The sequence below is a fragment of the Channa argus genome, chromosome 17 (genome assembly GCF_033026475.1).
Source record: "Channa argus isolate prfri chromosome 17, Channa argus male v1.0, whole genome shotgun sequence".
Classification (NCBI taxonomy): domain Eukaryota; kingdom Metazoa; phylum Chordata; class Actinopteri; order Anabantiformes; family Channidae; genus Channa; species Channa argus.
In genome coordinates, this window is record NC_090213.1 from 13879072 (window position 1) to 13900637 (window position 21566).

At 39.7% G+C, this 21566-nt stretch overlaps 3 protein-coding genes and 1 long non-coding RNA gene across 8 annotated transcripts in view; 2 read left to right on the forward strand and 2 right to left on the reverse strand.

The window, feature by feature from the left end:
• Nucleotides 1-2172: 2172 nt before the first annotated feature.
• Nucleotides 2173-5044, reverse strand: rhov (ras homolog family member V). The gene is made up of 3 exons (XM_067483119.1): nucleotides 4646-5044; nucleotides 4282-4340; nucleotides 2173-3993 (listed from the first exon to the last, which is right to left on the reverse strand). Exons 1-3 carry the CDS (start codon nucleotides 4848-4850, stop codon nucleotides 3547-3549), a joined length of 711 nt encoding a protein of 236 aa, XP_067339220.1. The 5' UTR covers nucleotides 4851-5044; the 3' UTR covers nucleotides 2173-3546.
• A 1460-nt stretch (nucleotides 5045-6504) lies between these two features.
• On the forward strand, nucleotides 6505-12779 carry vps18 (VPS18 core subunit of CORVET and HOPS complexes). The gene is made up of 9 exons (XM_067483118.1): nucleotides 6505-6917; nucleotides 7042-7183; nucleotides 7337-7428; nucleotides 7986-8236; nucleotides 9057-9410; nucleotides 9526-10788; nucleotides 10954-11163; nucleotides 11643-11879; nucleotides 12002-12779. The coding sequence occupies exons 1-9, from the start codon at nucleotides 6815-6817 to the stop codon at nucleotides 12296-12298; spliced, it is 2949 nt and encodes a 982-aa protein (XP_067339219.1). The 5' UTR covers nucleotides 6505-6814; the 3' UTR covers nucleotides 12299-12779.
• On the reverse strand, nucleotides 11961-13460 carry LOC137103091 (uncharacterized). The gene is made up of 2 exons (XR_010911357.1): nucleotides 13188-13460; nucleotides 11961-12133 (listed from the first exon to the last, which is right to left on the reverse strand). It is a non-coding gene; the product is annotated as an uncharacterized lncRNA (long non-coding RNA).
• Nucleotides 13461-13491: 31 nt separating this feature from the next.
• Nucleotides 13492-21566, forward strand: part of ino80 (INO80 complex ATPase subunit) — a 32488-nt gene continuing 24413 nt past the window's right edge. For 2 of the 5 annotated variants that reach the window (XM_067483113.1, XM_067483115.1), the window contains exons 1-15: nucleotides 13492-13631; nucleotides 14960-15024; nucleotides 15285-15476; nucleotides 15726-15883; nucleotides 16029-16096; nucleotides 16239-16385; nucleotides 16499-16619; nucleotides 16706-16911; nucleotides 17036-17089; nucleotides 18245-18448; nucleotides 18613-18817; nucleotides 19594-19661; nucleotides 19782-20003; nucleotides 20374-20454; nucleotides 20869-20964. In XM_067483113.1, the coding sequence (XP_067339214.1) occupies nucleotides 15325-15476; nucleotides 15726-15883; nucleotides 16029-16096; nucleotides 16239-16385; nucleotides 16499-16619; nucleotides 16706-16911; nucleotides 17036-17089; nucleotides 18245-18448; nucleotides 18613-18817; nucleotides 19594-19661; nucleotides 19782-20003; nucleotides 20374-20454; nucleotides 20869-20964 (1782 nt within the window). In that variant the 5' untranslated portion in view covers nucleotides 13492-13631; nucleotides 14960-15024; nucleotides 15285-15324. Of the gene's footprint in view, nucleotides 13763-14959; nucleotides 15025-15284; nucleotides 15477-15725; nucleotides 15884-16028; nucleotides 16097-16238; nucleotides 16386-16498; nucleotides 16620-16705; nucleotides 16912-17035; nucleotides 17090-18242; nucleotides 18449-18612; nucleotides 18818-19593; nucleotides 19662-19781; nucleotides 20004-20373; nucleotides 20455-20868; nucleotides 20965-21566 lie in introns of those variants that run through there. The other 3 variants (XM_067483116.1, XM_067483114.1, XM_067483117.1) reach the window with 3 other exon arrangements.

Below are 21566 nucleotides of genomic sequence, written 5' to 3' on the forward strand. Positions count from 1 at the left end.
GAGTAAAGATCAGTGGAAAAAAGCATCATAGAGTGATGAATCAAACATTTTCAGGTCCAATTGTCAACATATGTGAGATTTGGAGAGAGGTGGAAGAATGAGTGCTTGTGGCCTCCACCCATAAGAATAATGGAGGGCCTCTCATGGTTTGGGACTGCATGTCTGCTGGTGGTGGTTAACTGAAAGGATTATGATTACTGAAAACTGTAGACTGGTTCTTTTTAGAAAGCATCTAATTGAGAACATGTTTTTGTGTGTTTTTTAGCATGTCGACCATCCCAAATTCACTAATGCAGGGAAGTTATGTATCTATGCAAAAAAAAAAAAAAAAAAAACTACTGACAGCGAGCCATGAACTGACCTCGACCTAGTCTAGTCCAGACTTGAATATCATGGAAGCAGTATGAGATCACCTGAATAGAGAAAGACATAAAGCAAGCTTAAGACTAAAGAAGAGCTCTGGGAAGTAAGAAGATGAAAGTTAAAAGAAGCCTGGTACAAAAAGATGACAGTCTCTTCAAAGAACTCAAGATGTGCTAGGTGCAAAGGCAGCTCACACAAAATACTTACTTGTGCAAGTAGAAACTGCTTTGTTCTGAAGAAAAAAAAAGATTGTTTTTCTTTTTAAGGTTGTGTACACAGTTCCTATACCTAGAAATATGTAACCTTGCTAAAACAACAGAGCTGATGATAGCTGAAGACTTTTGTACAGTACTGTATAGATAATGCAATGGTGGCCTGCCTTGACCCAGGACTGCAATCTTTCAAAATGTTAATAACAATAGTTCTTATCACCTTCGCTTTCCCTCGCACAAACCTAACCTTTTAGCAAAGCACACATGAATACCAAAGCAAAGCAATACCAACAGATTAAACCTTTTCATTAATGATCACATTTGAAGTTGTTTTCCTCTTTTCGTCTGGAGCCATTTAAACAACTAAACAGAGGACTTGAGAGGTACATTCAATTCTGAGGGACCATAACTCAACCCATCTGAGTTTTTTACTCTGCTTCTCTGCTGGTGGACAGGCAGCATACAGTCAGTTTTTGGAGGTTTTTAGTTCATAACAACTGCCTGCTGGTTTGGAATACAAACATGTGAGAGACATGTGATAGTTGAGAGTGATTGAAAACAGTATGTTCCAAAACTTGAAGACAAAACAATTGGCTAAAAGATGTTTAAACACTACAGAACTGACGGAACTGGTCTTGCACAGCTTTGTAATTATTTTCTGTGCATTCATAATTACATGTGACCCCTTTCACACAAAGAGTTGTTGCATTCACCATCAAAATAAAAACCTAAATCCTACGCGGCTCTCTTAAAATGTCAGCGTCGATCTTTCCAAATGTTCATAGTGGCCACTGCTCATTGAGATTTTAAGCCAAGACTATCATGAGTCCACTTATCAACTCCTTTCTTTGATCTCGCCTTATGAGGTTATTAGGCTGAGACGTAGGATGCCCTGCTAAGCCACCGATAACAGCCGTTCAAACAGAACCATGACAAATAACTGGGCGATGGACAGCCCACTGACTCATGGCAAACAGATTGCTCGTGTTTTGGAGTGAGTGTGCGTTTATAATCCTGTTGCTCATCTGTGACTCATCTGCCCTCTTTGGAACATCTGTGGCGCAGAGCTGTCAGGACCTCAAGTGTTTTATAACCTGGTCCACTCTCTTTTTTTGTGCATCTTCTGTTATCTTCTCTTCACTTTGCCAGAAAAAGAATCATGTGTCCAGGCTAATTTTAATGCTGTTTTTAGCAAAAGTCACTGATGATGTCAAGTTTCATAAACAATGTGCCTACTGTGTTGCTAAAATAAATTAAAAAAAAGAACACTACTGCTGTTTATTCTCAATCACTGAATGTGACTCAATCAATTTTTCTCTGAATGCCACTCTCAAGAAGTCATGCAGATTGCATTACAATCGGTCGACCTATGGCACAGCTGGTGGCCAGAGGTTACTTAACATATCCTTAGATAGAGAGAGACGGGTCAGGAAAAGAACCTGGTGAGATGATAAGCATTATTCATACTCCCTGCTGACACAGTACCCACTGCTTTTTACAGTATTGCTTTTGCTTTCTCTATTGAAAAACTCTTCCAGAAATGTAAAGTGGACCGTAGTAGACACAAGGAGTTCTAAAAAATATACATAACAGACACTATATTTCACACTTAATTTATTTTCCTCACATCAATAGATTGAAGTGAAACACACTTAGACAGGGATATGCAGAGAGGGTGATGGTCAATTGGGATTAGTGGCAGCCATACAAAATTGAACAAAAACTGTTTCATGGAGTACATAATCCATTTAAAACCCATGTCTTATGTAATATTATATAATCATAAACACAACAAATTAACTGTTTTAACAAACAGAATAGATTATACAAGAAAATGACTTCTACAAGAAGCATAATAAAGTTGAGCAATGGTTCTAGTCACATTTATTGCAAAATGTGATCTGAAATTTGTTAAGCACACATGGCTTGTTAAAAAAGTGTATCTTACACTTACATTCCCACGGAGTCCTCAAACTCTGTACACACATGGCTATTGAGGAGATAAACTGTAAGCAACAAAGAGGGCTGAAAACAAAAAGGCCTGGCTGATGGTGGTTCTGGTGGGAGGATCAGCAGGGTGGAAGTCAAGACCCCTGTGGTGCTTGCCTTTGCAAATGCAGATTGATAAGCCATAGGAAATAAAAGCTGCTCTCCTGCAACCTTTCACCTGAGACAGGAGGATTGTCAGATAAGTTCCTGTGCAGACCTCAACTTTCAAAACAAAAGCAACACATTTGTCTTTGCTGTGCTTGTTTTCCTATAAGTGTTAAGACAGTTAATAATCAAAATGAATCTCTGATGTGATACACTGTCATACATATAACATATAACATACCTGCCCAAACCAGCCAGGGTAGCTTACTTACACACACACACACACACACACACACACACAAGAATGTTGCTTCTTGCAGTACAACATTGACTCGCAGCTGCCACATATAAATAGGCCAGACAGCAAGAATACATCAGAGAAGTGGCTAACGCCCAGCTGCTCACCCAGAGCCTTCACACTTTTTTTTTTACCTACAACAAAAGGCTGCAGTTGGTAGCAAAGCACACAATGCAAATTCATAGTATTTACATAAAGCCCTGGTTTTTCTCTGTGTATTGGTTAACTTGATTTGTTCATCTTCTTTCTGGCCTCAATTCGCTCCTTTTTCTCCTCAGTGTGAAAAGCCTGCATAAGTTTATACATAAACAATGTACTCTGTACATTACTGTCCTGAGTCTGTCTTTAAAACCAGAATCTGGCTGAAAATTACTCAGAATCCTCTGCTGCCTCCACTGACGTCACTTTCCAATGCTCACAGTGATCATGATTTCCTTCCCTTGTACCATTTGGCATTCCAGAGTATAATAAGCCAAGTATACTAAACCACCACAGATTGGAGCTGTGACATCAAGAAAGAGTAAAGAATTTAAATAAATAAAATTTTTGTCCACAACCCACAGGGTTAAAAGTCTGAGCTTAGACGAAGCAGAAGAACTTTTTCCAGCTGCACCTGGAGAAAGCTTTGGTGCGCCTGTCAGAAAACCGTCTCTTCTTAGTCTTGCGAGCTTTGTTCTTAATGGCAGCAAAGATGGCTGCATCAAAAGCCTCCTTTAAGTTCTTTTGCGTGAGTGATGAACATTCAATATAGTCTATCGCCCTGATCTTGTCCGCCATGCTCCGGGCTCGGGAGCTCAAAACTGGCTTCACATTAGATTTGTCCAGGTTGATGAGGACATTCACGTCCAGTAAGAGGTCCGACTGAGTCCCAACAAGGATAATAGGTGAGGATGGGTTATGAGCACGGATTTCTGAAACCCACTTCTTGGTAATGTTGTGAAATGAGGTGGGGTTGACCATGCTGAAACACAGGAGGAAGACGTCTGTATGGGCATAGGATAGAGCCCTGAATTCATCAAACTCCTCCTGAACGGAAAATGAAGTTAAAAAAGAACAAGTTAACGATAATCAATTAAGGAACAGACATGTTTCAGAAATTAATATAAGAGACTGACTCATTGTTAGGAAACCAAATCCATTATCTTAGACTGTAAAACCATGTCATTGACTCATTGGATGTGATAGTTTGTAGCTTCTTGAGTCATCTCTCATTTTAAACAAATAAACCCAAGCCATATAATATTAAATGAAAACTGCTTTGGGTTTTCATTTAGTCAAAAGAAAAACAAATACAAAAACAGCTGATAATCTTACCTGTCCTGCTGTATCCAGAAGCTGAACTTTGACCGGAGATCCTTCTACTTGGACCTGACCTGTTGGAAACCAGAAACATGGATCAATTTCACTTTCAAAATTTTTTTACAAACAAATAAATAAATAAATAAACGTGTGACCATCGAAATTATACAGACACAGCACACATCATCTAAACCAATCAAGAAACAAAAGCTTGTTTTCAAATGAATCTCGATTGGCAAATGAATGTATATGTGCACCTTATAATACTTAAAATGTTTACGACTTGTTTACAAAATGTATGGTCTCTTATTTTAAGCAGCGAATGTGTAAAGTGTGTTACTGGGAGAAAAAATAAATAATAATTTATAATGATTCTCACCTGAGAAGACGTCAAAGCCTGTCTGTTTGTACTCTGTCGGGTATCCATTAGACGTGTAGCTGACAATCATACTGGTCTTCCCAACGGCGCCGTCACCGACCAGCATACAGCTGATGACACCGGGCTCCAGCTCATCCTCCCGTGTCAGTCCACAAGCGGAAGGGACTCGGGACTCGTGGTAAAAGTAATCCATGTGAGGTGGCATGTCGGGCCGCACAGTAAACTTCTGACTGAGAACTCCCCTCCCGTTTGATCTAGGTTTGACTAGTTAGTGAGAGTCAGCTGAGCAGATCTCCTCTCACATAGTGTCAGGCTGAACGTACTGCTGTGACTGATGGCGACATGTGGGGAGGCGTCTTTAGTTCACGTTGGGGCAGGTAGTGATTTGCATAGACACTCCCCACCAGAAAGCAAAGTAATTTCCCCTAAGATAGATGGATAGATAGATAGATAGATAGATAGATAGATAGATAGATAGATAGATAGATAGATAGATAGATAGATAGATAGATAGATAGATAGATAGATAGATAGATAGATAGATAGATTGATAGATGGAAGAAAGGGAATAAGTGCATACTATAAAATTACATTATAATACGCTAAAACGATATTGGTGAAAAGTGGCATGTATTACTGCGCAGAAATTGGACTCCTTTCCTCGTTCTTTACTGATATGTTCAGTGGCTTTTGTTGTGCTCATGCCGCTTGAACACTGTATAAATCCGTTGGTGTGCACACTCTACGGGTGCAGGACATCGCGTTAGGTCCTGTGATATTCGCATGCAGAGGTGCTGTAATTCTGAGTGTATGCCGAGCGCCACCTAGACACCATATGCTGTTATTATACCTAGAGACCAGATGCTGAATGTGAATCCTGGAAAGAGAATTAATGCCAGTGATGCTCTGATCAGCTGTTTTATTACCAAACCAAAAAACATTTGTAGAGACAATGATCCCCATAGTTCCTACATTGTCGATTCAATACTATTCTGATTTTTGAGACTGTTATGGCAACTGGAGGAGTTGTCAGAAGAGATCAAGCCCTTTGTAACATCCAGAGAAGTTGGGATGTGCCTGAATGACCCACTTTCAGCTAATGAAGAAAAACACACTGCGGAGCTAATGATGTACAACCAGCCACAGCTAGAGCTGGCACCACTATCCCAAATTATGGAACCCCATCTGACAAGTGTTGCTGGCAATAATGACAGACCACCAGGGAAAACAGCCCAGATGACTCCATCACTGCAGGGAGAAGCCATCCCATACAAACAAGGCCGCTTCACCTGTTACTCATAATTCAGACACAGCTGTAGAGTCTCCCAAAACTCGATGTTGTTCTAAACACACCGTAAACACACACAGGAGACAGAAGTGAAGTGAGTGTAATGACAGAATGAAAAATTTGATTTTACTGTCCTCTAAGTCTTAGCAAAAGTCTACATTTCCATTAATTTTTTTCAAAAAAACCCAGATTTTTCACCTCAACAGTAAAACTAGATGTAAAAATTAGATGTAGATGTCCTTGCAGTTATTTGTAGTAGAATAAGTGAAGTGTGTGCGTAGTTCTCACCGCAGCAAGTCATCTCAAGTACTGATCTGTAACTGTGACACTTGAGAGCTCTCTAGTCCATCTCATTAAGAAAACAGAAAATCACCAAATTAAATTGTTAGTCAGCAGCAAGTTTGGAGATCTGCTAGATTTACTTTCGTTTTTTAAACAACAGAACCTATTTTTATGTTTTACTTTCTGTAAGTGACAGAGAAGACAAGGTAACAGCAGTGTAGTGTCCATGGAGGAAATTCGGGAGAACTGCGCCCTCGGGTGTGAAAGAAAGGCATCGCTCAACTTGTGATCACATGACTCATTGTGTCACCTGATTATCTTAGCCCACCCTGTGTTCGTCGTTTGAAGCTAAGTTAGCTGTTTTGATAGTATTCCTGGTTGAAAATTTATTTATTCATGTGTTTATCCTGTTGCTAAAAATTTATATAATACACTCTTCTTGTCAGTTAGGACGCAGCCTGCAAGAGGAAAAACGTCAACTGGAAGTTAACATGTGGAAGCTGTGATAGCTAGCTAGCTAGCTGTGAAGCCATGTCGTCTTAAAATTAACTAAGTCTTCGTCAGTTTTTTGTATCTGGAGAAATCGTTTGCATTCAACCATGACTTCGATTATTGAGCAGTTTGAGGACTCGCAGAACACCAGGCAAAGTGTGCAGCAGCGCAACCGTCTGTCCAGTGCCAACATCGGGATGACACATTCAGGTAGGTCCGCAGACGCCCGCTAAGCTACAGCTAACGATGCTGTGACGAGTGTACCTGTCTAATAAACGCTCCAACTTAAGAGTTATTTTGTTGAAGTTTTTAGTGACATGTTCCTTCACGTTAGGGTTTGTGAACGTGCGCCTTGAAGAAGAGAAGCCGATATTCAACAAGCAGAGGATCGACTTTACACCACCCGAGAAGATAAACCACCTTGCTGTCTGCAACAATCAGCTATGCATGAGCCTGGGAAAGGACACTCTGCTGAGGCAAATGAGCATTATAGCCATTTAACACACCCATTCACTGATCACTAGTGTTTGCATACTTTTGACTGGTTTCGTTTGAGTTGATGGCTGTTGGTTTTTGGAGCATGCGGGGCTGCAGCTAATATCACTGTTCTCTTGTTTTGTTCCCTACAGGATCGATCTGGCCAAGCCAGATCAGCCTAATCAGGTTGAATTAGGAAGGAAAGATGACAGTAAAGTGTACAGACTATTCCTGGACCCCACAGGTGAGAAAAGGCGACACACTCATTCAGCTATTATTAGATGACTGAATTATTAGAATGCCTATTTGTTTGATTAAAAGTTTTTTTTTATTTTGACCTTTAATCATAGCATTTGATTTATATTGATTGTGACCACACATTGTATTTTCCTTTTGTTTTTGTAATCTGTGTGGTGACGCTGAAGGTAATTTTCCAAAATTGGCTTAGTTTAAAACTAATGTAACCCAACCATTCTGTATAAACAATAAACACTAAAAGGGGAGATGGAAGTTGGGATAGAGAACTAATATAGTATCTGGACAACCAGTCATCAAAAAGCTCAAAGCACACATTTCCTCACATTCATATTTTTAGACAACTGTGTGTGATCAAAAGATGAAATGTGATTAAAGTGCATCGGTCAAGCTACAAACAATAGGTTGTGACTAATGACCCCAGTCCTTAAGTTAAATCCCAATGCTACTTACTACATATTTTTCTAATTTTACATGGCTGTGTCATGGTTACGACTTATTAACAACAGCAGATATGTCCTCCTCCTTTGTATTTTACTATTACAGGCTCCCATCTGCTGATCAGCGTTAGCACCAGTGAGTGTCTGTACCTCAACAGAAACACCCAGAAGGTGCGTAGTCTGTCCCGCTGGAAAGGCCACCTCATTGAGAGTGTGGGCTGGAACAAGCTGCTGGGTAATGAGACCAACACAGGACCCATCCTGGTTGGCACGACTCAAGGCATCATATTTGAGGCTGAGATCTCTGCAACTGAGGGCAGCCTGTTTAACACCAACCCTGATCAGTTCTTCAGACAGGTCAGAGAATGTCTGTTGTTTTTTATCAAGGTTTATCAGGTTAATATGTATTACCATGTTTTAGGACATAGTAAAAAAAAAATTGTTTTCCCAGCTATACCATTATTTTGGAGTGCAATACTCTTCTGTGTGAATGCACATTTATTAACAGTATATACTAACTTATATAGGGAATTTTTCCCTAAACAATATGGATGTTGCGATGCCGACACCAGTATTGGGGATCAGGTCTGATCGTGCCTTTGCGTACTTGTACTCCAGACTAATGCGCTAGATACCACGTTATTCGTGGCAGGAAGGTGGAGGTGAAAAAAAGTCTGTGGTTTAAAGGTGTTTTATTATAACGGATGATGACCTAAGTAAAGCCGAAGGCAAGCTCTGCTGTGCTGAAGTCTTATACTCTAGTTACAGCCTTGTAACAGCTATACTCATGTGTCTCAAGAGTTTTTTAAACATATTTATGACTGACATCAGCGATAACGAGGGTTATATACAGTAACAAGAGCTTACCTGTAGTTTGCTTTGTTTTCCATATTCCTCTCTAGACTCTACAGTCGCTCAGAAAGTTGCCCCGTTTATAAAACACCAGTTGCTACCATATTTGTTTTGGCAGAAAAACAATATTTTCATTCTTGTGGGATTAGCTTAACTACAGTGGATTGGTAAGGATTTTACTGTCCTGCAACTCATGCTAGAATACTACTCATACTACTGAAACTGGTATCGGTACTTGCTATAAGCAAGTACTTGTATTGAGTCTGGAAAAAAGTGTTATCGTGAAATCTCTATCAAAAAATATTATGTTTTTATCCTGGGGCAGGTCCACTCGCTGGAGGAGGATGGGAAGCCAGCACCAGTCTGCTGCCTGGAGGTGGAGCGGGGCCCGGAGAACAAGTACTTCATCATTGCCACCACTCGCAAACGTCTGTTCCAGTTTGTTGGTAAGGTGGCCGAGGGGTCAGAGCAGCAGGGCTTCAGTTCCATCTTCAATCAGAACCAGGAACTACTGCCCAGTTTCCAGGAGTTTCCAGCTGACATGGGCTACAGTGAGATCACATTCTACACCTCAAAGTTGCGAACCTCACCTAAGGCGTTTGCTTGGATGATGGGTAATGGAGTTCTTTATGGCCAGCTGGACTATGTCAGACCTGATTCCTTGCTGAGTGATGTGCAGGTCTGTGTCTGGAAGACTAATCAGATGTATTAATAATGTCTTGTTTTATACTTTTCCCATTTATTGCTCCACATTTGATAAGACATTCATTTTTTCTTTCTCTTGCAACACACAGGTATGGGAGTACACGCCAGACATTGACATCAATCTCAGAAAGCCCATTTCCATTGTGCTGACACAGTTCCACTTCCTTCTGTTGCTCAGTGACCGAGTTAAGGCCATCTGCACTCTGAATGGACAAGTGGTATATGAGGATGTGTTCCCAGATAAATTTGGCACGCTTCAGAAGATGATCAAGGACCCAGTTGGTGGGTTAGTGTGGATTTACACCGAGCGGGCAGTTTTCCGGTACCACATCCAACGTGAGGCCAGGGACGTCTGGCAAATGTACATGAGCATGAATAAATTTGATCTGGCCAAAGAATACTGCCGTGACCGGCCTGAGTGCATGGACATGGTGCTTGCCAAGGAGGCTGAGCATTGTTTCGAGAATAAGCGATTCCTGGAGAGCGCCAAGTGCTATGCGCTGACACAGAACTACTTTGAAGAGATAGCACTCAAGTTCATTGAAGCCAAACAAGAGGAAGCCTTGAAGGAGTTCTTACAAAAGAAACTAAATAATTTAAAACAGACTGAAAGAACGCAGATTACCTTGCTTGTGACCTGGCTAACAGAGCTCTACCTGAACCGCCTTGGCCAGCTGGAGAGCGATGGTAACAGCATCATCTTCCAGGAGACCCGCAATGAGTTCCGCCAATTTCTCTGCAGCTCCAAGCATAAGGAATGCCTGTTCAACAACCGCAGCACCATCTATGACCTGCTGGCCAGCCACGGCAACGTGGATGACATGGTCTACTTCTCAGTCGTCATGCAGGACTATGAGAGAGTGATATCCCACCACTGTCAACATGATGACTACAGCGCAGCTCTGGAAGTGCTGTCCAAGCACTGTGATCAAAAGCTGTTCTACAAGTTCTCCCCTGTGCTCATGCAGCATATTCCTAAAAACGTGGTAGATGCATGGATCCAGATGGGCAAGAGGCTGGATCCAAAGAAGCTCATTCCAGCTCTAATGAACTACAGTCAAATGGGCAGCACCCAGCAGATCAGTGAAACTATCCGCTACATGGAATTCTGTGTGTACGAGCTCAATGTCACTGAGGAGGCAATACATAACTACTTGCTGTCACTCTATGCCAAGTATAAGTCGGACTCTTTGCTCTTGTATTTGGAGCAGGCAGGTACACATGCCTCAGAGATCCACTATGATCTGAAGTATGCACTCAGGTTGTGTGCTGAACATGGCTATCTCCGGGCCTGTGTTCTGGTTTATAGGATTATGGAACTGTATGAGGAGGCAGTGGATCTTGCTTTACAAGTAAGAGATGTACAATTTTGCAAATAAATCTTTCTTAGTCACAAAACATATCCAAATAATCCAACTATAAAATTTTCATTTTTATAATTATGTATAGATGATCATTCAGAATGTCAAAAATTCCTTTATCTATAATGTTTGACAATCTTTGACTGTTGTCCATAGGTAGATGTAGACTTGGCCAAGTCATGCGCAGACCTGCCAGAGGATGATGAGGAGTTGAGGAAGAAGCTTTGGTTGAAAATTGCCCGGCATGTGGTGCAAGAGGAGAAGGATGTGAAGAAAGCCATGAACTGTCTGTCTAGCTGCAATCTTCTCAAGATTGAAGATATCCTGCCATTCTTCCCAGACTTTGTCACGATTGACCACTTTAAGGTTTATATCACAGTATTTCCTTTAGGTCTTGTAAATAATATACATTACAGGTGCAATGACTAATTGATTTATCTGCAGACACAACATCAATAGACAACCTTTTGATAATCATATCATATTTTTGATAATAATTTTATTGGAATATTTTTCCTAGAAAAAACCTTTAGGCTTTTACTTTGTTGTGCACAATCATATTTAAATGTCTTACAAAACAAGGCGTGTGAAGATCACATCGGGGTGGAGGAAATTATCATACTCATACTATCTGACTGAAAGAAATATATAGAACATAATAGGTAATAATTTATAGTAGGTATAGTATGCTATAGTAGGTTATAATAGGTAATATTAATAGTGCTTGATAGTGTCCCTAAAACATAAATCAAATTCACAATGACCATGTTGTTAACTTGAATATAGAAAATAGTTGTATTATCAATTAATCAACTAATTATTCTTTACTCGTGATGGATTCTCAGGAGGCCATCTGCAGCTCATTGGAGGAGTACAACCAACACATTGAAGAGCTGAAGCAGGAAATGGAGGAGGCTACAGAAAGTGCTAAACGGATCAGAGAAGACATTCAGGAAATGAGAAACAAATATGGTGTAGTGGATTCCCAAGAAAAATGTGCTACATGTGACTTTCCATTACTCAACAGACCGTTTTATCTGTTCCTGTGTGGTCACATGTTCCACTATGACTGTCTATTCCAGGTAACTGTTAGAAATATACACTTCTCATTAATGTTTACTTTTAATTGTACATTTTTAAACTTTCTGGACATCTATGTAGTGTTTTTTTTTTTCAATGTCCCTTTTTTACTTCGCCCTTCTAGGAAGTGACTCCTCACCTTACAACCTTCAAGCAGAATCGTCTGGAGGAGTTACAGAAAAAGCTGGCTGCAACCACACAGTCTTCCAAATCACGCCACCGCCCGGTACCCAAGGATGAAGGAGACACTTCCAGCCTGGAAAAGGGCAATGCAGGCGCAAGTCGTGAACAGATAAAGTCAGACATTGATGACATGATTGCATCTGAGTGCGTGTACTGTGGCGAACTGATGATCAGATCCATTGATAAGCCTTTCATTGATCCACAAAAGTTTGAGGAAGATAAATCCAGCTGGCTATGAATGAAGCCTCTTTCTCTGTAAAAAAAACCTGCATAACAGGCATCTGTATGTCAGTATAACTGCATCTTCCTTAAGATAGACCCACTCAGTGGATACCTTGTTCTGTTGTTTTCTTCAGAATACACTTAATTTGTTGGCAGTATTTGAAGACTATTTAAAGATCTTTGCACTTATGGTAACGTATGGACATGTTTAGTAAAGAGTGAACATGACTTTATATTGTAAATGCTAAACGATGTTGTAGCAAGCAATGTTCCTGAACAAAGGTTTTTATTGGTTAAGAAAATATATACAAAAGAAGGGACTGGATATAACTGTTCTATACATCTACTAACTACAATAGGTTATGCACCTATTTGTCCCATAGCTTAATATACAATATCACTGATGTTCATTTAATACTTTATGTGGATCAGATTGACCAGATCATATATTAACTGTTTTGCTTTTCAGTTGTGGCATATTAAAACTTGTCAGTACAGCTGGACTAATTATTTTGGTTGTTTAAAAATAAATAAATATGCAACTCTCAGTTATACAAGGATAAGACATTACCCATCATGACAATTTCTCATGTTATTTACAGCAACCAGGAAGAATTAATGAAAAAAGCACCACATTATGAAACTAAAAGGGGACATAACCATGATAATACTAGAGCAACATAAGAGAAAATTATATAAATTATAGTTTGGGTTTAAACAATTTTTTAAAAAAGTGCTTTGGACCTTTACCAGCTTAGTTTGCACTATTATAAAAGGTTTGTGTATATCACCACTATAACTAAATATGTTTGAAAATCCAAAAAGTATATACTTTTTAATAATCTGGAAATCACCATTAACACCAGAAATCAGAAAATATATCTCTACAAACTGTCTCACCTTACCTAAAACAGAGTTCCCTTGTGGTGACGTAAGACGTAGCTCGGCAATCTTCGCAAGTAGCAGACACTATTAATCGTCATCGGAAATTCATCGATACATTGAATTAGTTTGGCGTATGTAGCCCTAAACGACATACATGGTGGACGTGTATCTCACTTTATTCGTGATAGATACTGTTGGTATTTACTGGTACAGTCATGTCCTCGAAGATACCAACGAGCGAGTATCCTTCTCTCTGAGTTTGATTAAAACACCTGCTCCTTGCTGTATCCTCGCCATGGCGTCGTGTCTCTGCTCTCTCAGTAACAGAAAGTGGCCGCCTCTCTGCTGTTGCTGCCGACTCAAAGCTCAGAGACTCGCTCGGTGCCTCATACCGCCATTTTGGAGTCAGAAACGTGAGTCGGCAGCGGCAAGGAGAGAGACGAAAAGGGGGACACGGGGCCGAGGTGAGAGACTCCGTGGTGGTTGTTATGGCGAATGAGCAATGGGGGACGATGGCCGGGAGGAAGAAAGAATTAAAACATGGGGATCATTCGTTCACCAGGCAACCGAGTCCCCGCTCGTGTCCGTAACAAGGGTACGAGAAGCGCGGGCGGAGGGCCTTGTCGCTGTATCGCGACTAGCTTGCTAAAGAATTGCTATTAAAGACCTCAAATCTTAAAACATTGTTTAGGCAGGGAGGTGGTGGCCTTAAAGAGACAGAGCTGATTTGAATAACATTACTTCATATTAATGGTGTGTCAAAACGCCTATTTGATAGCTAGCTTAACTATACTGATGAAAACTACCTTAGAACAAGAGATAGCAAAGAGAAAGTCGTCCTGTTATGACGGCTCGATGTTTGAAAAAGCACTACGAACTTTAATTAATACCTTTACGCGCGATTTACCGTAAACCAGTAAGCTGTCAGTGTGTGGGAATACGTGCAACTTGAGCCTTTACTAACAGTAAAGGGCAGCGGTTGTGCGCTAACCGACATAGCGAAGCAGCTAACGGTCGTTAGCTTGCAAGCTAACTACAATCCAGTGCACCATTAACGCTAAAAGTTAGCTAGCAAAGCCCGGGTTATGCTAGCTTGGAATTGCTAACTAGCTAATGATAACAACGCAGTAGCAAGGGCACACATATTATCTGAGAAAACACGGCTCTGGTTTTGTGTTTCTTAATAAGACCAGGCTCTTTTTAAGCTGTAACTTAATTCTCCATTCTGCAATACGTTCAACTTGTCGAAGAAAGTCGTGTACATGTCAATGAGCGGTTATTACAGAAGGCAACTCGTGTTTACTACGGTCACTAAGGTTTAAGCAGTTGAACGAAATGATAATTCATACAGTAACCTTATGTTATAGCAATAGTTGGGTACGTTAGTGGCGGAATTGTTGAAATCTAAATATTTAAATTTTAAGTGGTCCAAAACACGGGTGAAGTTGGGCAACTTGCTGATACGAAAATGTAATATTTAGATAGGTGTTATTGGATCTTATATGAACTACAAATAATTACAATTTCTTTAATTATTGACAGTATAAGCAGTAAGTATGTAGAATAGATTTCTGATTAATATGAAGATTTAAATTTTATTTACTTCATTATTGACTTAATTTTTGCTAATTGTGAAACAGTTCCTCCTTTGAAAATCACGAGCACTTACACTGTCATTATTTCACAATAAAGCAAACTCCCCATAAACAGAACACATAACATTTGAAAGTGCCCCCTAAATAAACAACTATGTGATTTGAATATAACTGAGTGTGAATTTCTTGTTTTGCAGTATATTTCATGTTTGTTTGACCAATAATCTTGGAATCAGGAACAATGATGTCCTTTACTGAGAAGGTATGTACACTGTATGTACCATGAGAGCATCTCCAATATGCCATATTTCACTAGCTTTTGTGAAAATGAGAGCCAACATCAAAATCTGGATTATGAGCAATTTTCAATACCAATTCCATAGTACAACTGTTCATATCTCTGATTATATAACGACAGAGCTTTATCCACCTCATAGTTAACAGTGTCCAGTGCTGCTCATTTTTGACTTAGCGGTCAGGTAACCATTTCCTTCTTTCTCCCGTCTACTTCTTTCTTTTAAGTAAAAGTTCCTCCCCTGCTGGGCGCAGGTGTTTGTGCTGCATGGCGTCAGAGCAGGGTGTCCGGCTGGAGGTTGGGCCTTCAGAGAGCTCTGTCCTGGCCAAACCTCTCTACCTGCAGCGCTTAGAAAAATCCCTGAGGTTGGACAGTTTCCTACGACAGACGGCTGCCGTCTTCAACAGAGACATAACTAGGTACATGCGGAAGGGAATTAGATGTGTGCATGTATCTCTGAGACTCAACAACTAGCTTGCTTTATGTGGCAGTTTCAGTATAAAGGTGACTGTTGCTTGGATGTAGAGATTACATCCATAAATGCATGTTACACAATGTTACACTAGTTTCACTGCTAACAGACATATCTCCATAGAGAAAAAACTAAATGGAATATAAGATGCTGGCTTGTACAATGGTCTTGCAGGTAAACGTTTTTTATATTGCAGTGATGACAGTGATGACAGTGATGGTGAACTTGGGAGTGGGCTGTCCCTGAACCCCTCCCCTCCGCATACAGCTTTGACAGTGAAGAGCGAGCCATGTGAACAGAGGGATGGGTTGACAGAGTTCAAGCCCCTCAACGGAGTTCTTCTGCAAGGTAAAGGTGAGATACATGCATTTCTCAGATTCCGCTTCTTCATATTCCTTTTGCCCTTTTCAAAAAAGCCCTTGTCATACATACATGTGGATTTTACATATAAACTTATCTTACATATAATCAGTATTTCTCGTTTCTCTCCTCACCACAGACCAAAAGACAGATAAAACAAGCCTCTACAATTTCGCCAAACTGAAGAAGAACAGGAAATGGCTTAAGGTATTTTATAACTATATTCTGCAGTAGACATTCAGGTCCAGCTTTACTGGACCTGAATCTTACTTTACTTTAATCACCTTTTCATTGCAGTATATATAAGACGCCAACAGCTTCTTGTAGTCACAGTCCTCCTCTTTTGCAGAGCATGCTTTTGAGTGATGACACCACAGACTCAGACACTGACTCTGATGACTCTGACTTCATTTTGTCACGGGAAGAACTGCATGACATGCTGAGACTACATCGCTACACAAGGCAGCATCAGAGCAAGTTTCATTCTGACAGGGAGGTACAAAGACACACACATGCACAAACATAGCTTCTAGTAATATGTCCCACTGATGCAGGGTTTATATGTCGTTGTTTTTTAATTTTCCTTATCTGTGTGTATGTTTTCTACAGCTACACCAATATCAGTACTACAGCACTGGACTTCTTTCCACCCATGACCCCTTCTATGAGCAACAGCGCCACCTTCTGGGCCCAAAGAAGAAGAAAATCAAAGATGAGAAGAAATTCAAGGGTAAAATCAGAATAACATTTCTGCAGTTTTTCAGGTTCCTGGTCATGGACCTGCAGTAAAGCAAAGTTTCCACTTTACTCTTTCAGCCAAATTGAAAAAGGTGAAGAAAAAGAAGAAACGTGGGGAGGGAGATTTTCTGGACGAGGGACATCCTTATGTCACCAAGATTTTTGCAAAGTTTTCCCATGACGCTCCACTGCCCATTGTGAAAAAGAAACATCTCACCATTGAGCAGCTAAATGCACGGCGACGTAAAGTCTGGCTCACTATTGCTAAAAAGGAGATCCCCAAGGTTAATATGCATACAGCTCATTTACACATGGTCAGAAGTCAATATTTCTGTGCTAATGTAAAATGTACATTGATATTTTGAGGTTTATTGGTCATAGATGTTCTATATATACTTTTTTCTCCAGTCCTTCAAGCAGAAGACCTCTGCTAAGAACCTTGTACAGACCAATGCAAAAAAGGTAAGTCAGGTGGATGCTCCACTATGTTATTGGTGATGTTTAGTAAAAAATAATCATTTTAAATTTGACTTGCATACACCAACCCATAATAAAACCCCAATTCAAAAAAGTTGGGACATTGTGGTAAACTTAAATAAAAGCAAAATGCAATGATTTGCAAACCTAATTGAAATGTTTTTTCACAACAGTAATAAACGATATATATCAGATGCTTAAACTAAGACATTTTACCACTTCATGAAAAATAGTAGCTCATTTTGAATTTGATGGCAGCAACACATCTAAAAAAAAGTTGGAAGAGGGGCAACAAAATGCTGGAAAAGTAATTGCCGCAAATCAAAACAGATGGAGGAGCATTTCACAACTAATTAGGTTAACTGGCAACAAGTCAGTCACATGACTGAGTATAAAAGGAGCATTTCAGAGAGACGGAGCCTATCAAATGTACAGATGAACAGAGGTTCACCAATCAAAACTGATTGTGGAACAATTTCAGAAAAATGTTCCTCAATGTAAAATTGTGAAGACTTTAAAGATCCAACCATCTAGATTATGTAATATCATCAGAGGATTCAGAGAATCCTGAGGAATCTCTGTGCACAAGGGACAATGCTGAAAACTGGATGCACGTGATCTTTGGGCCCTGCAGGCGGCACTGCATTAAAAATAGGCCTGATTCTTCACTGGACATCACTTCATGTGCTCAGGAACACTTCCAGAAATCACTGTCTGTGAACACTACTTGCTGTGCAATCTACAAATATAAGTTAAGAATAAGAATCCTGCATCAGACAACAGTGGGACAACATTCCTGTCCTAAACTCCCACAACTGGTCTCCTCACTTTCCACATGTTTACAGACAGTTGGTAAAAAAAGAGGGGATGCTACAATAGGATAAACATCCTGTTCCAACTTTTTGAGCTGTGTTGCCGCCATCAAATTGTAAATGGAACTAATATTGTCCATGAAATGGTAAAAGTGTTTTTTATGTTCTATTGTAAATAAAATATAAGTTGATGAGATTTGTAAACCATTGCATTCTATTTTTATTTAGGTTTTACACATCGTCCCAAGTTTTCTTGAATTAAGGTTGTAATACAAACGCCAATTGTAGCTTGAGAAAAAAAAAAAAGCCTTTATTTTGTTTGTCCTAGCTGGCTCATCAATGTATGCGAGAGGTGCGACGTGCAGCTATCCAGGCACAGAAGAACTGCAAGGAGACACTACCTCGGGCTCGCCGCCTCACCAAGGAGATGATGCTGTATTGGAAGAAATACGACAAAGTGGAGAAAGAACACAGGAAGCGGGCAGAGAAGGAGGCCCTGGAACAACGTAAACTAGACGAGGAGATGAGAGAAGTAAGTCCAATGAATGGTGCTGTTTTTAGAGGTTCTTTGTTTGGGTTTTGCTTTTTAAAGCTTAATATTAGGCGTTGGCATCAATGTTTTGACATACTGCTATTTGTTTGGAGTTTCAATGTATTATACTTTGTGGTGATATAAATGTTTTTTATATTTAACAGGCCAAGCGGCAGCAGCGTAAACTAAACTTCTTGATCACTCAGACGGAACTGTATGCCCATTTCATGAGCGGTAAAGCCAGTACGGGGGCTCCAGGAGGAGATGCAGCTCAAGAGGAAATCCTGAGAAAGCTTGAAGACACTGCGGCACAAAGACAGATTGACATTGGAGGAGGTGTAATGGTCAACATGGGACAGGAGAACTATGGTAAGAACAGTTCATTCAAGTCAAGAGTATTGTGTTATTGGAGCATAATCTAATAGTAACTGAAGTTCACTAATAATTGTTAAAATTTAGATATTTTCAATCACTTTGTGGAAGTGTTGACCAACTGCTTATAAACTGCTAGTTATCATTCAATATATTAACCTCTTAGCCTCCGTTCTATCAGTATATTAGCTTTCACTTATTTACCCCTAAACTTTTAATCAGGTGTTAATCTCTGTAAATGTATGTACAGTGAACTAATGCGAATATGAACCAGGTAGTTTAGAGGGAAGTTGCTTGTCAGTTAAAAAAATCACTTATGGCTGGGAACTATTATTAACTGTTTAGTAATATAACTATATTATATAAGTATAACAAATACTGTATACTAATATACTAATAACTTACCAATAATATAATTATATTACAAATTTTGAATTTAAAATATAAAAAGGTTGATTAAACGATAAATTCACTTATTCTAAATGAATCCTGGTGTCTACAATCACCATACAAGTGTAAAGCAAACATTGAAATCTTCTTGCAATACAGCTTGCAGCATAGAATGGCTCATTTCCTAACAGCATAGACCTCTGTTGTTGTCCAAAAACTATTAAAAACACATTAGCCAAAAATTGAAAGGTCACTGGAGAATGAATGAATTAGAATGAATAAATATGTCAACTATTAAGGATAAAAAATACTTTATGCTAATCCTAACTTTTAGAATTGTGGTGTTGGTTTCAATTGTTTTATGTTGCTATGTGAAATTTTAGACAGTGATTACTACAAGTCCCAAGCCCTGAGGAATGCCAAAGAGGCCTACCATATTCATCAAGAGAGAGTAAGTTGATGCATGCACATCTTCATGTGTCCACATCCCACACACACACACACACACACACACAAACACACACCACCCATTGTGTCTGTACTGTGTAAATCTTCAAATGTCCCCCTATAGACGCGAATGTTTGATGAGGAGGCAAAGGACAGTCGCAGTGCATCTCTACATGCAGCTGGTGGCTCATGCTTAAGCACTGGCTCTGGGTTTGGAGAGAGCTACAGCCTGTCCAACCCGTCCATCCATGCAGGTGAAGAGATTCCTCAGCCCACTATCTTCAGTGGCAAACTTAAAGGTTACCAACTTAAAGGCATGAACTGGCTGGCCAACCTCTATGAACAGGTACCTGTTTTGTGTAGACAATATTTTTTGACAAAATATTTAAACCACTTAAAGCACATCTTGTTTTATTTTAAATCTACTGTGGTGGCGGACAAAGCCAACTGATAAACAAAGTGATAAAAACATTGACTGTAATAACAATAATGGAGTTTAGTGCTATTTCATTAATAACATTGAATAATACATTACATGCAATGTCCTTTTTGGTTAGTCGATGTTATGGTTATGGGTATTGTGTTCTGGATATCATTGCAAGGTGAATTATGAATTGTGTTTTGCATTCAAATTAGTCCAAAATATTTTGTGCTTTAATTATACAGTGACAGTGATTTATGTTCCCTTGTTTTGTTTTTTGTTTTGTTCTCTGCAGGGAATCAATGGAATTCTGGCAGATGAGATGGGACTTGGGAAGACAGTCCAAAGTATCGCTCTTTTGGCACATCTAGCAGAGGTAAGAGAAGAGCACAAGGTCAAACTTTTTTATTACGATGCCCTTCCAAACATTTTGTGGAATATTCATCTGTCTCTATTGTTGCTACTGACTTGTGAAAACATCAAACATCCACCTACTGCACCTGCATCCTTTAAATAGTCCCCAGTTTCTAGCTGAGCTTTGTGCAGGTTACATTTCACTGAATTACTCAGAGTTTTATTGTTGTGGACAGCATATTTTTCCAGCTCTTTAGATCTTTAGCTCTCATAAGTCTGAAGGGGAAAAATGTGGAAATCAGGGAAAAAGGGAGCTTTTCAGTGTTGACTTAGTATCACTAACAGGAAGATGCATTCCATGTTCCTCCAGGGCTTCCTGTTGTTGATTGCTGTTCGCACATACTGATGGTGTATTCTCTTTTCTGTTTCTGCACAGAGAGACAACATCTGGGGTCCGTTCCTGATCATCTCTCCAGCGTCCACACTAAACAACTGGCATCAGGAGTTTACTCGCTTTGTGCCTAAATTCAAGGTGAGAATCTGTTGTGTAGAAACTCTTCACAAAATGTTTCTGAAGTCTCCCCAGTGTTCTCATTGCCACTGCTTTTACACTCCTCTAATGAATCCATCGCTATTTTGTTCTTGTAAAAAATGGTGTCAGAAGTTTGAGAGCAAACATGCCAACTAGTCTGAGATGCAAATATATCTAGAATTATACAATAGGGGGCAGTATTGTGTTAGAACTTCATAACTTTTTGATAGTTGAGTGGGTGTTGTTAAACAAAATCTTTCTTGCAGGCTTTAACTGGCCTTTTACAGGCTGTGTGCATTCTTGTAGACTAAAGACCATTTATCAACACATCACCACACTGTCTGTGCTTGGGTGCGCGCGCACACACACACACACACACAACACTAACTATGTCTATTTTCTGTGCTAGTTTGGAAATAAATCAATTTCAGTTTGTTTTGCTAATGAGGTGTGAAAAGAGCCTATCACACATTTTGAAGATAAGCTTCCTGTACACTCAAAGCATGACTGAGTAAAAACAATGGAATACCAGCTTGTGTTGAATGATGTAATGTGTAAATCTTTCTACATCACATTCCATACCAACAACTGAAACAGTGATT

Coding starts and splice junctions, on each gene's coding strand:
- rhov (XM_067483119.1), bottom strand. CDS start 4,850: ATGCCACCTCACATGGATTACTTTTACCACGAGTCCCGAGTCCCTTCC. Junction 4,341..4,645: donor AGGCTTTGACGTCTTCTCAG/GTGAGAATCATT, acceptor GGTTTCCAACAG/GTCAGGTCCAAGTAGAAGGA. Junction 3,994..4,281: donor TTCTGGATACAGCAGGACAG/GTAAGATTATCA, acceptor TTTTCCGTTCAG/GAGGAGTTTGATGAATTCAG.
- vps18 (XM_067483118.1), top strand. CDS start 6,815: ATGACTTCGATTATTGAGCAGTTTGAGGACTCGCAGAACACCAGGCAA. Junction 10,789..10,953: donor CAGTGGATCTTGCTTTACAA/GTAAGAGATGTA, acceptor TGTTGTCCATAG/GTAGATGTAGACTTGGCCAA. Junction 11,880..12,001: donor ACTATGACTGTCTATTCCAG/GTAACTGTTAGA, acceptor TCGCCCTTCTAG/GAAGTGACTCCTCACCTTAC.